General features: G+C 47.5%; 1 protein-coding gene across 1 annotated transcript; it reads right to left on the bottom strand.

Moving 5' to 3' along the window:
• Positions 1–1,091: 1,091 nt before the first annotated feature.
• Positions 1,092–15,110, bottom strand: LOC141944160 (myosin-3-like). Its single transcript, XM_074870264.1, is given in 7 exon segments — positions 1,092–1,187; positions 1,381–1,499; positions 2,053–2,076; positions 2,079–2,169; positions 2,242–2,345; positions 3,557–3,620; positions 15,047–15,110. Coding segments are annotated over 5 exon segments (432 nt in total). The 5' UTR covers positions 2,344–2,345; positions 3,557–3,620; positions 15,047–15,110.
• Positions 15,111–16,033: the final 923 nt, after the last annotated feature.

Here is a 16,033-nt window from a genome sequence, read left to right as displayed (position 1 = left end):
CTCCTGCCGGGGCCCCTCTCGGCCCGCCCGGCCGGCTCCGCGCTGCTCCGCCTCGCCCGGCTGCTCGGAACAAGGCTCCGGCGCTGCAAAAGAGCCCCGCAGGTAGCGAGTCTCGCCCGCCGCCGCCGCCCCGGGGAGCCCCCACCTCTCCGCCGCCGGGCGCCCAACGGCCCAACCGCCGCCTCTCCGCACCCGCTGCGCGGCGCGCGCTGCCCGCCCGCCCGCGCGCGGCTCTTCAAGAGACAGACACCACCCCACACACACAGCCGCGGGCTGAGGAGGCGGCGGGGGGCAGCGCCTCGGGAAGAGCTGCAGCCCCGGGGGGGGCAGGACAGGGGCTGGAGAAGCTCCTGGGGAGCGGCTGCTGCGGGAGGGAGTATACAGTATTCAGGAAGGCATTTGGGTGGGCACTGCCCACACAGACCCTACTCTTAGATAGGTCTTCATGCTTTCCAAAGTTGTTAAAGATGAAAACACTCTTTTCCTAAGAACTGTATCATTGACTTGTTTAGCAAGACCCTTCTCTCGAATTGGACTCGATGCAAACACAAGAATGTTATTACAAACCTTTGTTTAAATCCCCGTACAGTATCTTGTTAGGAAATCCTTTCCTGCAGACTCCAATGCCTTCCAGAACACCGTTACATCTCAGCTGGTGCAGAACAAGCTTGTGATCCATCAGGCCTATTACAGAGCAACATGGGGATATACTGATTTTTCTAGCACTGGACAATTGGTCTTTCTGCCAACTTCTAATCTATGTTTTATGAACGACCTGGGGTCTTTGTTTCACTGGGAATGATACAACACACAACATGAGGATGAGTTGTTCGCAAGTTGGACATCAGCTTATTTAGATTTTCCTGGAAAAAAGAGATCATTTGCAATCGCTCTATTACTTCAAGACATAATGCAAATACTTTCAATATGATTTGGCTCTGATTAAAAATAAAAATTCAGAAGTTTTTCCTTACTGTTCTAGTGAATATTCTACAGTCCTGTATAGGCATCAGCAAAGTAAATAGCTACTAACAATGGATACAACTGATAAACTTTACTCCTGTCTTAAAATGAAACTGTGTCCTTAGTGGTTAGCAGCTAATCATAAGAGCTATGAGGCACATCACCACCCACAAGAAGAGTTTTTCATAGACTGACTTGGAAATGGCGTTCGCTGCCTGGGGCACCTGCAGGGAGATGGTTCACAGAGCTGGGTCAGGGCACATCACCAGAATAAAACACCCCTCCACCATGTACAGATGCTGTCAGCCCACGAAATGCACTAACAGGCCTGAATGGTCCTGACTCTCCTCAGCTGAGACCTGCACCCACTCCTGTCCCTTAGGGAGAGGAGGGTCCCTGCTGCTCCCTAACGCTCACCTGATCCACTGCTTGGCCCTTCATGACATATTCATTTCCCACTTTCACCCGGGGATAGCACAAAGCTTTCAGCAAGTCTGCTGAGTTCAGGCCCATCAGGTACGCTGCTTTGTCAGCCTCTGTAAAACAAACCAAAAAAAAGCTGAAAGACTTTCTTCTTAGCTGGGACAGACAGAATGTGTTGGAGCCAGCCAGAGCTCACTCTGAAACCTGGCAAACTGTTTGGCTTTACACTGTGCACAAAAGCTTGAAAAATGTTATTTACTCTTCCAAACAGCCTTGTGGGGCTGGTCCTCATGATTGGAGTGGCTACAGCAGCCCCAGCAGGTATGGTAAAACCAGTGAGTGCATTGGTGATGGGACAACAGAGTGTTTTTCCCTTCGAGCCACTTCTCCACAATGTCACACAAGCAGAACAATTCTCAGTGTGTTACCAGAAACTGGTGAACACTGCAGTAACGTGTCCCAGAGACAAGGTCCTTCAGCAGAGCCATCAGGAAAAAAAGGGATGCAGAAAGTGACTCGACAGAAGGTGGTAAGTTGAAGGTTGAAGCTCATTTTTATGTTCATCAAGGAACAACTGCTCCTTTCCTGGAAGACTCCTTGTATTTCTCGTGAAAAATGGTATGGAAACAGTGGGAAATACGTCTCTCCGAGTCATTAAGGTATTACCTTCCATGCCGTCTGGTTCTGCCCAAACTTCATGTTCCCATAGTGCAGGATTGCCCCTGTCAGGTTGGAAATCCCCATTCTCTCACTGGGGCTGAAGCCCAAAATGTCAACGGCTGCCTGCACAGCGGATAGATCAGCTGATTGTAACAGTGGTGATGGCGGAAGTCTCTCCTTGCAGAATGTACTCACGTCTGCGGCAACAAGTTCCTCCTGGTCATCAATGCTGGCCACAGAAATCTCCCTTTGGCTGATGAAGAGGCGGTTGTACAGGTTGGTTGTGATGAGGAGCATCTCTGAAAGGCAAACGAAGGAGCGAGAGCCAGATGCTGGCAGTGAAAATGGAACAACAGCTCAGCAAGGTTTCCCAGGCTCTTTTTCCTTTTGCATCCCCAAAAAGACAGAGTAAAGCCATTCATCTGCCTTCCACTGGGTGAGCAGAAGGTCCCGGCCAGGTTCTCAGTCCTACCAGTTTAATATGCTGTGAACTGGGAGCTGAACATTCAGAACTGGCAGACAAGGAACAAGTGCATCCAAAGAAACAGCTTTTACAAAAGATACTTTTAGGTAAGACTCATACATGACATATACTAAAATCCATCCTGAATGCCCTTCACACCCACTGGAGTTGTGTGCTGGTGCACAGAAGTAATACAAACACGTGTGTTTACCTCCATCTAATTAAGGCCAAAATTCACAGAACTCCTTTTCAGTCCTGAATCCTATGGCAGAGTAAGAGAAGTGAAGGTGTGCAGATGTGCAGGGGGGTTGTGCAGCGTGCAGGAGAGGAAGCCCTCCGTATATTGAAAATAAACCTGTCTGTGCCCTCGTAGAGCCCTGCAGTCCCCTGACACACAGCAGTGTCTCTGGGAAGGGAAGAGGGAGGTGGTAAACGTCAGGAGGGCACATAGTGGGAGGGTGAGAGTAGGAGCTCCACCTTGGGAGACGTTCTGTGATAGTTGGGAGGGACGAGCAGAGCGGGGTGAGGATGAGGGCAGTAGCTGAGGGTGTGGCAAAAGGGTCTGGGACACGTGCGGGGCAGGGGTAGGGTATGCCAGGGCAGTGGGAAGGGGGAAAGACTGGAGGGGCTATACTGCAAACAGGGAAGAAATGCTGCCTCTATGATGAAGAGGTCAGCCAGATCATTTGTAGATCAGGATATCTAGCCAGCCTGCACCCAGGGAACTGCTCACCTGAATTCTAGTGAAGATTGGTCACAGGATCTGGCCCATGTAAGTTGGAACAGCAAGGTGTAAGGCAGAGTAAATTCGCCACCACCACACCTCACCTGCACACAACTTGCATTAGAACTTACCCAGGGAAGATAAATGGGAGGTGCAGTAATCCCTAGTGTGACCCCATTGCACAAAGATAGAAGTGCTGCGTTCAGCTTTGGTAACCCCATCGTTTGGTAACCCCAACAAGCCTGTAATATCTGTGCACACCTCAAGTTTTCAAGCTCTTCTTCACTTTATAGTAAAGCAGTGAGCCCCCCTCATTTACTCACAGGTCTCAATGCCACCAGAGGCCAGTTTTCCAGAGGTACCAAAATGAATACGAATGAATTGACCCTGGCAAGCAGACAAAAGGTAGTGGTCAGTGCAGCATTCTCAGGGTCACATGCCAGTGTTTTTTTCTCTTGAATTTCAGTGACAGCATCTCCAAATCAGTCTGAATTACCTTAGATATTCAAAGATAGAAAAAGGGGAACTGTTTGTTGCAGCCCACGCAGCTATGAGCATGAAACAGCTGTAAACACATCAGCATCTAACAACCAACCAAGAAATTTGTCACCAAAACCATTTCTCCCAGCCCAGTGTCTCCCAGGTGCAAGTAACAAGCAGGCAAACAGGATTAGAAATGCACAAGGGCAGAGAGAACACGATGACTCAGGAAGTGCAAAGAACTGTCATTTCTCACAGTCTTGGCATTGCTGAAGGCCTCCAGCAGCAGGTTAGTGCTGATGATTTGATCCTCAAGCGTTCCCTGCAAGAATATTTGAATAATTACTGAAAAACACCATGGGCTATGTGGTAGGAAAAAGTTACTATACTGCGGCTTGCCTGACTACATGTGCAGCCACATGCCCTTCATTTCAGCTGTACAGCGTTGCTGTAGCATCTTCTCAACTACAGCACCAAGAACCAGCACTGTGTGTCAATGGTAAATAATTAATCTTTCTCTTATTCAGAATTTCCTCCATGATCAGAGCTCTCATCTCTCAGCCACAGGGACAGACTGGTCCTTGTGAAGCAACTGGAACTTCTGATTCTTTCTGGACACCAATCCCCCAGGCCTGGCTTCAGTCCGGGTGACGCTACACCTGGGCACTGACAGTGGCAGCTCTGGTGGCTCGTGTTTGTTGTGGTCCTACTGCATATCAGCCCCTGGTCTTACTGACTTTTGAGAGAGTGGCTGAAGCTAATAAAAGCCCATTCCAACACCCAACAACCCCTTCTGCAAAGAAATACTTCCTAAGAGCCAGTCTAACCCTGCCCTGGCGCAGCTTGAGGCCATTCCCTCTTGTCCTGGCGCTGGTTCCTTGGGTCAAGAGACTCATCCCCCCTCTCTGCACCCTCCTGTCAGGGAGTTGTAGAGGGCAATGAGGTCTCCCCTCAGCCTCCTCTTCTCCAGACTAAACCCCCCCAGTTCCCTCAGCCGCGTGCTTACCGTGTCATTTTTAACACTGTTCACTGCCGTCAAGGGGGAGAAGGGGCTGCAGAATCTGAAAGTGAACCTACTGGTGCAGCAGCTGGGCCAGGGGGACAGGCAGTGCCAGTACCAGTCGCCTCCACCAGCACAGCAGCTGGGCCAGGGGGACAGGCAGTGCCAGTACCAGTCGCCTCCACCAGCACAGCAGCTGGGCCAGAGGGACAAGCAGTGCCAATATCAGTCGCCCCGATACGGAAAACCAAATATACCAAAAAATCCCCTCGCAATGTACAGGGTGATAATGAACCAGGCCCATCACGAGAGCAGGAGGAAGAGCCAGAGGTAACCATCTGATCTCTATCCCTCAGTGAATTGCGAGATATGCGGAAGGATTTTAGCTGCATTCCAGGCGAGCAAATTTGCACCTGGCTGCTCCAATGCTGGGATAGTGGAGCTGCTGGTTTGGAATTGGAGGGGAGAGAGGCCAAGCAGCTGGGACCTTTAGCCAAGCAGGCTGGTATTGACAAGGTGTCCTGGTTTAACCAGGATAGGGTTAAGTTTCCCCAGCAGTGGGGGGGGAGCTCTAGCCGGGTTATTCAGATACCATGCGGACGGCGGTGCACTCGGAGGCAGTGCACTCGTGGTTTTGTACATCGTGCTTCCCACTGCTGTATTTGGTAGCTATTTTGCTCTGTTAATTGCCATCACTATTACTGTTATTGTTATTGTTGTTGTTGGTTGTGTTGCTATTGCATTGTTGTATTAAACCCTTCCTTATTTCAGTCTTGGGGCTTTGTATTTCACTCCCTTTGTGGGGGAGGGGCAGCGGCCGCGTGGTCTCAGACCCCGGCAGGGGCTAAACCATCACACAAGGCAATAGGGAAACAGGCTCAAACCCTCAGCCTTTGGAGGCGACTCCTGCTCGGTGTGAGGGAGAGGTACCCCTACAAGGATGATGCTCTATGTCGGTTGGGCAAGTGGACCGACATGGAGAAAGGCATCCAAAACCTCAGGGAAGTGGCTGTGTTTGACATGATCTATGGTGATCTGAATGATGAGCAGTCACCAATGGATCCAGATCAGGCCCCTTGCACACAGCTGATGTGGCGGAAGTTCCTGCAAAGTGGACCAGAGGGACATTCCAAAGCATTAGCAGTAGCATCCTGGTGGCGAGACACCCAGACTCAGACAGTGGACAAAGTGATTATCCAGCTCCGGCAATATGAGGGAAGTCTCCCTTCCTCCCAACATGCTTTGGTTTCAACTGTAGAGGAACTGTCTCAGAGGCTCCAGAAAGTGGAACAGGACATGTCCTATGTTCCACCTGCACGGGCCAATGTCTCAGCTATTAGAAGCAGGCGCTTCCCCACCCAAGAGAAGGGCAGTGCAAGACACACACCACGGGGCACCCTGTGGTTCTTCCTCCGCGACCATGGGGAAAACATGAGAAGGTGGCATGGACAGCCCACTTCCGCCCTAGCTGCACAAGTACAGCAACTGAAAGGGAAGACCACCATGAAAGGGGAGTCTTCCAAGAGAGATGCAGCTCCAGTGTCCAGTCGGAAATCCCCCAGACAGAATAGAATGGCCAACAGTATGCTTGACCCTCTTGAGGGGACCAGGAAGTCATTCTTGCAGGAGTCACTCTTAGATCAAGTGAGTGATGGTGAGCAGGATTAGAGGGGCCCTGCGTCCAGCCAGGTGGAGGAAAGGGATAATCGGATTTACTGGAAGGTGTGGATCCGATGGCCTGGCACATCAGAACCACAAGAATATAAGGCCTTAGTAGATACTGGCGCACAGTGCACCCTGATGCCGTCGAGCCACAGTGGGGTTGAATCCATCTGCATCTCCGGAGTGACAGGGGGGTCCCAACAGCTGACCCTATTAGAGGCTGAAGTAAGCTTAACTGGGAAGGACTGGCATAAGCACCCCATTGTGACTGGCCCAGATGCCCCGTGCATCCTAGGGATAGACTACCTCAGGAGAGGGTACTTTAAAGACCCAAAAGGGTACCGGTGGGCCTTTGGTATAGCTGCCCTGGAGGAGGTTGAGCAATTGTCCACCTTACCCGGCCTCTCAGAGGACCCCTCAGTGCTGGGGTTGCTTAAGGTTGAAGAGCAGCGAGTGCCAATTGCCACCAAGGCGGTGCACAAGCGGCAGTACCGCACTAACCGAGATTCCCTGGTCCCCATCCATCAGCTGATCTGTCGACTAGAATGCCAGAAGGTGATCAGCAAGACTCATTCACCTTTCAACAGCCCTATATGGCCAGTGAGAAAACCTAACGGCGAATGGAGACTGACTGTGGACTACCGTGGCCTGAATGAAGTTACGCCAGCGATGAGTGCTGCAGTGCCGGACATGCTAGAGCTCCAGTATGAGCTGGAGTCGAAGGCAGCCAAGTGGTACACCACAACTGACATCGCTAACGCGTTTTTCTCCATTCCAATAGCACCAGAGTGCAGGCCACAGTTTGCATTCACTTGGAGGGGTATCCAGTACACCTGGAATCGACTGCCCCAGGGGTGGAAACACAGCTCCACCATTTGCCATAGACTGGTCCATACTGCACTGCAGAAAGGTGGGGCTCCAGAACACCTGCAGTTCATTGATGATATCATTGTATGGGGGGACACAGCTGAGGAAGTCTTTGAGAAAGGAAAGAAGATAATTGAAATCCTCCTGAAGGCTGGTTTTGCCATCAAGCAACAGAAAGTTAAGGGGCCTGGAAGGGAGATTCAGTTCCTAGGAATAAAATGGCAAGATGGGCGTCGCCACATCCCAATGGAGGTGATAAACAAGGTAACAGCCATGGCCCCACCAACCACTAAAAAGGAGACTCAATCTTTCCTGGGTGCTGTGGGGTTCTGGAGGATGCACATCCCAAACTACAGCCTGATTGTGAGCCCTCTCTACCATGTAACCCACAAGAAGAACGATTTTAAATGGGGCCCTGAGCAACAACAAGCCTTTGAACAAATTAAGCAGGAGATTACCCAGGCAGTGGCCCTCGGGCCAGTCCGGGCAGGGCAGGAGATTAAGAACGTGCTCTACACCGCAGCCGGGGAGAATGGTCCTTCCTGGAGCCTTTGGCAGAGAGCAGATGGGGAATCCCGAGGCCAACCTCTAGGCTTTTGGAGCCGGGGATACAAAGGCTCTGAAGCTAACTATACCCTGACTGAGAAGGAGATACTGGCAGCATACAAAGGAATTCGAGCTGCCTCAGAAGTGGTCGGCACTGAGACACAGCTCCTCCTGGCACCCCGACTGCCGGAGCTGGGATGGATGTTCAAAGGAAAGGCTCCCTCCACACATCATGCAACAGATGCCACGTGGAGTAAATGGGTTGCGTTGATAACACAACGGGCTCGAATAGGGAACCTCAACCCCCCAGGATTAGTAGAAATGATCATGAACTGGCCAGAGAGCAAAGATGCTGGGATGTCACCAGAACAAGAGGTGAAACGTGCTGAGGAGGCCCCACCATGTAACGAGCTGCCAGAGGAGCAGAAAAGATATGCCCTGTTCACTGATGGGTGAACACTGTCACATTGTGGGAAAACATCGACGATGGAAGGCTGCAGTGTGGCATCCCACACAAGAAACCACTGAAGCTGTTGAGGGACAAGGTGAATTGAGCCAGTTTGCAGAGGTGAAAGCCACCCAATTGGCTTTGGAGATTGCTGAGCGAGAAAAGTGGCCAAGGCTCTATATCTACACTGACTCGTGGGTGATGGCAAGTGCCTTGTGGATGTGGCTGCAGCAATGGAAACAGAACAACTGGCAACGCAAGGGCAGACCCATCTGGGCCACTGAAGTATGGCAGGACATTGCAGCCTGGGTGGAGAACCTCGTTGTGAAGGTGTGCCATGTGGATGCCCATATACCCAAGAGTCGGGCCACTGATGAACATCAACACAACCAGCAGGCGGACCAGGCTGCTAAGATCGAAGTGGCTCAGGTGGACTTGGACTGGCAGCGTAAAGGTGAACTGTTCATAGCCCGGTGGGCCCATGAGACCTCGGGCCACCAAGGCAGAGATGCAACATACAGGTGGGCTCGAGATCGAGGGGTGGACCTCACCATTGACACCATCGCAGAGATCATCCACGGATGTGAGACATGTGCTGCAATCAAACAAGCCAAACGGGTGAAGCCCCAGCGGAATGAAGATCGATGGATGAAATATAAGTATGGAGAGGCCTGGCAGATCGACTACATCACACTGCCACAGACCCGCCGAGGCAAGCGCCACGTGCTCACAATGGTGGAAGCAACCACTGGGTGGCTCGAAACTTATCCAGTGTCCCACACCACCGCCTGGAATACCATCCTGGGCCTTGAAGAGCGAGTCCTGTGGCAACACGGCACCCCAGAGAGGATTGAGTCGGACAATGGGACTCATTTCCGAAATAACCTCATAGATGCCTGGGCAGAAGAACACGGCATCGAGTGGGTCTACCACATCCCCTACCATGCACCAGCCTCTGGGAAGATCGAGCGCTACAATGGACTGTTAAAAACTACATTGAGAGCAATGGGGGGTGGAACCTTCAAACACTGAGACACACATCTGACAAAGGCCACTTGGTTAGTGAACACAAGAGGATCTGCCAATCGAGCTGGCCCGGCTCAGTCAAAACTTCCACGTGTTGTGGACGGGGATAGAGTCCCTGTGGTGTGCATGAGGGATCTGCTGGGAAAAATGGTCTGGGTTAGTCCTGCGCCGGGCAAAGGCAAACCCATCCACGGGATTGTTTTTACTCAAGGACCTGGGTGCACCTGGTGGGTGATGCAGAAGGATGGAGAGGTCCGATGCGTACCACAAGGGGATTTGATTGTGGGTGAAAACACACCGTGAGTTACACTGTGCTTTTGTTAATTTTTCTTTGTTAATGCTAATTGCTAAATGGCAGCTGGATGTGACGCGCATGGTATAGAATAAAGGGGTGGATTATGTCCTGGTTTAACCAGGATAGGGTTAAGTTCCCCCAGCAGTGGGGGGAAGCTCTAGCCGGGTTATTCATATATCATGCTGACATCACATCCTGGCGCAAACACGGGAAGAATCGGTGATCGCGTGGGGTTGGCGCAGCTGGGTTTTCTCTCACTGCTACATTGGTAGATATTTTGCCCTGTTCATTGTTATTACTATTATTGTTATTGTTGTTGTTTGTTGTGTTGCTATTGCACTGCTGTATTAAACCTCTCCTTATCTCAGTCTCGGGGCTTTGTATTTCACTCCCTTTGTGGGGGAGGGGCAGCGGCTGCGTGGTCTCAGACCCCGGCAGGGACTAAACCACCACACATTGTAACAATAAAATCTTTTTCCTTCTGGACTTCATGGAGAGTCCGTGCCTCAGTTGCCACAGAAGCATACATTCTTTAACATTTTACATTTATGCTGAAATGGACTTTCACTCTAATACAGTTTCACTGACTACCTCTTCATGGCTTCTGCAGCTGAGGTACAACTCAGACTTTCTGCTTCTGTCTTCAAATAGCTGTTGTGAAAGGTCAGACTGACAGTGTTCAGTAAATGCTTTTCTTCTGTAACAACTGTAATCCACAGGAGGAGGAATCCTTGCACTCTATGATGGATGAAGAAGAGGTGGCATTATAGAGGAAGTAAAATTTTACACCGTTGTTCCAGAAAACCCTATGTATATCCTTATTTATATTTTTGGCCATTTAACCATTAACCTTGAAAAACAGGTTGAACAGACGGATCAGAAAGAATGTGTTCAGATTAAAGACGTGCTTTTAGTTACAGAAGGACAGTGAGAGGGGAGAACTGAATCATGTATCAAAATAGGCTTCTTCAGCAGGTGTAGCTGCAGGTCACTCTTGCTTCTTTCACAGAGCTTTTTGCTCGTGTCTCAAACAGTTGCAAAGAGGAGATGCCATCAGCTCTCCTTACCCTTTCCTTTTTCAGCTACGCAGTGAGCTGAAGCTCATAGGTGTGAAACCAGCCACTCAAGGTTACCTGGTGGAGAATCCATCTCTTGCATTCCAGCCCACTGGGCCATGCCACCCTCTAAAATAGAGCAGTAATCTGGGAGCACTGAAATTTCTCTGCTTCCAGCATCTCTCAGACAGCCTTATAAGGAACAAACTAAAAGGCTGAGCAAAGTTATTCACTTAAAAAGGCAGTAACTTCTTAGAAATAAGCACACTGGATTAAATTCTTCAGATCAACTACATGTTTAAGTTTTTATGGAAGCCCAGATGTGTTAAAGAAACTCAGTAGCTTAGAGATCTGTGTGCTTTTAACAGTAACTAATTTTTTGTCTATTGATCTTTGCAATTAGCTTCACACAGCAGAGCAATTACAGGGAAAATCTCAATGCAATGGATTTTGTACATTTTAATGTAATTCGCATGGCCTGTCATTTCTTACTGCCAGAGCCTTTTCCTCTGCTTACAGCATCTTCCTCTACTGGCTAGGGGCTGTGGCAGTGTTGTGAGGGTCATCACACAGCAGATCACCATGCAATGGGACCTCCTTTCTCCCCTCCAAGGAAGCCAATGTGTTTGTCCCTGCTCTGATTTACTATTCAATTTGGGGGTCCTTTGTGTACGCACACTCAGTAGAGGCCAAATTCTTATTCCATTCAGTTGGACAATTTCAGGAAGCAGCTTTTCTGAAACTTGCCAGAGCATTTTTACATGTAACCTTTAGCCTTCCCATAAACTTGCTGGACCCAAGAGCTGCCCCTCTTTGGAGTGAGAGCAGACATTCTGTAGCATTTTCTGAAAGAGAGAGTCTATTCTGACATACAAGAGCTGGTTTCCAAAGGAGATTCTCATCCCAAAACTATTTTCAAGATTTCAGTATTTTCCAGTGCTGCCCAACTGTTCCCAAGAACTTAGCCACAGTGATTCCAGATGACAGCCAAAGGGGAACAGTCCAAGTCCTGAGTTACATTTTGAGCACGAGTTTATGGCTGTGTTGTGCCTGGCCCACAGACACATGTTCAAAAGAGCCTACCCTTTGCATCATGACCTTGCACTTCCTAGATGCAAAGAAGGTCCCAGTGGGCACAGTATGATTCTCTCCTACCATGCACGTAGGATGGAAACCTGGAATGATGCCATGCCACAAGGAAGACAGTGGTGTATCCAGGCAGGGGAGATGTTGAATGGGAATGAGGGGGCTGTTGCCTCCTTGCCCTGAGATGAGACTGGTTCATACATCTCAGCACACATGGTGCAGACGTGCTCCATGCTGTTCTTCCCTAACTCCTTTTTCTGATGAAGCCAAACATGGAGCCCTGCTAGGATTCGCCAGCATTAATCAATGTAAGCTCACCTTTCCCCTCAAGGGAATGCCAGATGTTTTTGGTCTGCATCTGGTAATTTACAGAGACAGCAACTCCAAAGAGAGCACACTGCACATATGCTCCATCCACCTGCTAAATGCATTTGTCACAAGGCACAAGGTCTACTAAACTTTTCTGACAGGCTGAGACAGAAGAAAAAATAATTTTCATTAAAACATACAACCCTTGTGAATAAGCAAAAGCATGATGGGGAAAAAAAGAAAAGACAGAAGATTTCATTGAAAACAGGAGTCCTTACACACTGAGAAAATAAAATCCCACTCTGTATAGAAGCAAAACCACAGAGATTCCACTCTGTTGCAGCCAATTAATAAAAATGATGGAGAACAAAGGTGGGAGACTTATCACTAACACAGAAATTGAAATTCCTAGTTCGTTTCCCTAGGAGAATTAATCTAAACTTATATGGAGACCTTAGATAGTCTTGGCCCTTCAAAATAACATGATCATCTTTCCTTTATTAGCACCTGGACCAGCACTACACAGATTTCTGTGCATGAGTAGTCCTCTTGCTGAAGTTAATAGGCCTTTTCATATAATTAACTATTTGCAGGATTGGAGTTAAGGGGTAACATAGCATAATAGTATGAAAAATAGTTTGCTGCATCAAGCAGAAATTATGCACAGCTGGGGTAAAGTCTGAGGTCAGTGCAAGAGGGTGTGAATATATACACTTCACTGGCTGTCTCCACTTCCTTGATTTTGCTCACAGCCAGCAAACCCATGGTGAAGTACAATTCTATTTATTGACCTCTCAGAGAAACCCAGATACATTTGTACATTGATAACTGTTCTTAGCTTAGATCCAAAGACAACAAGCACCAGTTTGAAATCCTAGCTGTCCAGCACCTCTCCAGATGTGCCTTGCCACTTTGCTCTGGTCAGTAAAATCACACTGTCAGCAGTCAAGTTCAGGAATTTTCACCTTGTTGCAGGCCCTGTCAGGGCTGCTGGTAAAGTTGTGAGGATGTAACTTTGCAGTACAAATATGGCCAGCTTTTCAGCAGTGTTTCATCATGGAGCACTGCACAGACAAAAATGCATGGGAAGGAAGTGACTGAAGGCAAGAGGGAGAGGTGGAAGCAGTGCTTTCAGGTATAGGCAACCTTAAAAATATTTATTGCAAAAGATGGTAATGTAGCCCAGTTTCGCCAAAAGCATTTAATCCTTTTCACCATATTGTGCAGTATGCTGTTATACATGCATATGCGTACAATTTCCATAACTTCATCAGAATACTTTCACGTTTGCATTTTTATCAGTGCACTTGGCTCTATAAGCTATGTTTTAAGCTGTAAACTAAAGATGTTTTTGTAACTTGTGACTTCCAAGCCATTAGCATGTTATGAGACTGCTACCCGTTACCATCTTGGATTAATCATACACATATTACATTTTCACCTAGGAACATACTTGGCAGAAAAAGTGATAATTATATCTTACCATCTTCAAAGCATCTTACTAAGTTAATAAAACAAAACAAAACAAAAGTACAGCTTTCATGCTCCTGGGATGAGTGTCATGGATACAGAGGTGGAAATCAAATGGGCTGCAATAAGAGCAGGTTGCATTGTGCCTGCACTGGTATGTCCTCATCCAGTCACCCCAACAGATGGTAAAGATAATTGATTTTGTCATGGTGACAGGCTTCTGTAAGAGTTATCTACTGCTTTGCTGTGTATCTCTAATAAAGATGTCTAGCTTCATTAATTAATTTCTCTCATTTTCTTCTCCAATCTCCCTTGTTTTTTTGCAGACCTGGAACAATATATGTATTTCTTTGATCCTACTCTGCAGAAGCTACTGGATTAGGATTATGTCCCAAACTGTGTTAGAACATCCATCCTTCAGCTTGGCAACTAGATGATCCACGTGCTGACAGCACTAAGCACCCTCTTGCAATTCATCCTTAGGGAATTATAAACCCTGCCAGGTGAGTGACTGTAAAGGAAGCATCTATGGACAGGATCATGAGCTACAGAAAAACGCATCAGGGACTTTGCAGTGTGCAGGAAGGGTTTGTGAAAAGATCAGGATACATCAACAGCACGGAAGACCTGGGGACTCAGCACTGCAACGCTATCTCTGCATACCTGACCTCGGTGGCAAGCATACATGTGTGCATAACCAGAGCTCTGCCCCAGGGGAACAGCCAGCCATGACAAGTGCTTGTAGACCTTACAACACATGAAGAAAAATAATGTGTAAGAACAAGATAATGTACCAGGGTGGGTTTTAACACACAATTAAGGACAGCACTCCCCTCAGTAATAAATGCATAAGAAAATTCAAGCTGAAAGAAATAAGTTATCCACTTTTATAGAACTGATAACATACCTCTTAACAAAGAAAGTAAGGAAAGCACTGAGGCTTTCATTTTCCTGAGGTATTTGCTTATTTTTAGATAAAATCAAGAATATAAAAATTATACAAAATCAGATTTCATTCTGATTCAACAAAACAGAAGTGCAAGGACTGTGAACTTATTTTCAAATTGTTTGCTGACAAATACACAGTATTTCAAGAAAAAGAATTTTGCTTCTGCCAATTTTTACACCTATGCAATAATTTGAAAGGCTGGATGTACTAAGTAAAAGAAGGTTACTGCAAACTGAGTTTTATCCACCATAATCTGAATGAGACAGAAGAAAAGGAAGTCAAAGTCAAATATCTGACTGTTGACCTGGATAAAAATAAAGGGACTACTCTGGTTACAGTGCTTCATGGATCCTTCCACCTTTATTAATATTATAATAATCTGTCTTTCCTCAAAGATTCCTAGGAATTTTGCCTAGCAGTTCTGCCAGTGAGTAAAACAATTGGGCCGTTCGACTCCCTTATTTTCCATTCTCTCCATTTTCTTTAGCATATGCTTTCTCCCAAACACCAGAAAAATGAAAAGTTTCATTTTCTTCCAGTTACTGCATCCTCTTGTGTGAATTTCAGAGAATGTGCAAAAATGGTAAAAAGCTTTGGTAAAATTTCTTGGGCATACTTACAGGATTCCGCTGTCTTGATTATCTGGTTTAGAAACCTGTAACAGAAGCAGCTGGGTCAGGCCACACACTAGGGTCTGGGACCTGCCTGTAATTGATGCCCTCTTCCTGTGACCCTTAAGACTTGAATGCCAGTGTGATTCAAATGGCCTTGGTTTAGCTGATAAAACTAGAGGATGCAGGTATAAGGGGAATGAAGGTCAGTGAAGTAGCCTTAGGGATTTGAGCTGTGTTTTGAAAAGGTGGTAGGAAGTCCTGTATGTCCTCAGCAAGACTTTGGAAATCTAGAGCCTGCAGTGAACTACAGGGTCTCACAGTGTAAACACTGTTAGTGATCCCAAATTAGAGGATTGCTTCCTGACCTGGTACTGCTGGCTTCTGGCATTCAGCAGACATAGGCAGATCCTTTCAAATGGTGATTCATCTGAGGGCTGAAAACCTATGTCCAGCCACAGCAAACGCTAAGGCACGGGGTCTGAGCTAGTATTTGGGCCATGTAATACTGCTCTTAGCCTTTCAAAATACTTGGTTTTACCTATATCAGAGAGGCAAAGTAACCACTCTGCCTTCTCCATCAGTATATGATACCCAAGTACAAGAAATGTTGTGACAAGAAGGAAGTGTATGCGTGACCTGCCACACCCTCATTTGTCTTTTCAACTGAAAAAATTATTTAGGAACCAGAACTCCAGCTCACTCTGCAGATGATGGTACTGTAAAAATACTGACACAGACATTTGGAAAACTATTCCTGGACACTTCTTGTTTGGACATAACATAATGATTTGCACAGCCAAATCTTTGCTTGTCTATTTGAGAAAATCACATCATGTCTTTCAGCAGCCCTGGAAGACCATCTTTTGTGAGCAGCATCTTTATACTGCTGGTCTCTGGGAGTGATCAGCACACAGACAGCATTCTTCATGCTCAAAAAAACCTGCAAATGCAATAACATGCAATTTACCATAGAAAACCTATATATTTTCTATA

Source organism: Strix uralensis, chromosome 5 (genome assembly GCF_047716275.1).
Source record: "Strix uralensis isolate ZFMK-TIS-50842 chromosome 5, bStrUra1, whole genome shotgun sequence".
Classification (NCBI taxonomy): domain Eukaryota; kingdom Metazoa; phylum Chordata; class Aves; order Strigiformes; family Strigidae; genus Strix; species Strix uralensis.
The sequence above is the reverse complement of the archived record's forward strand: the minus strand, read 5'-3'. Positions and strand labels throughout refer to the sequence as shown.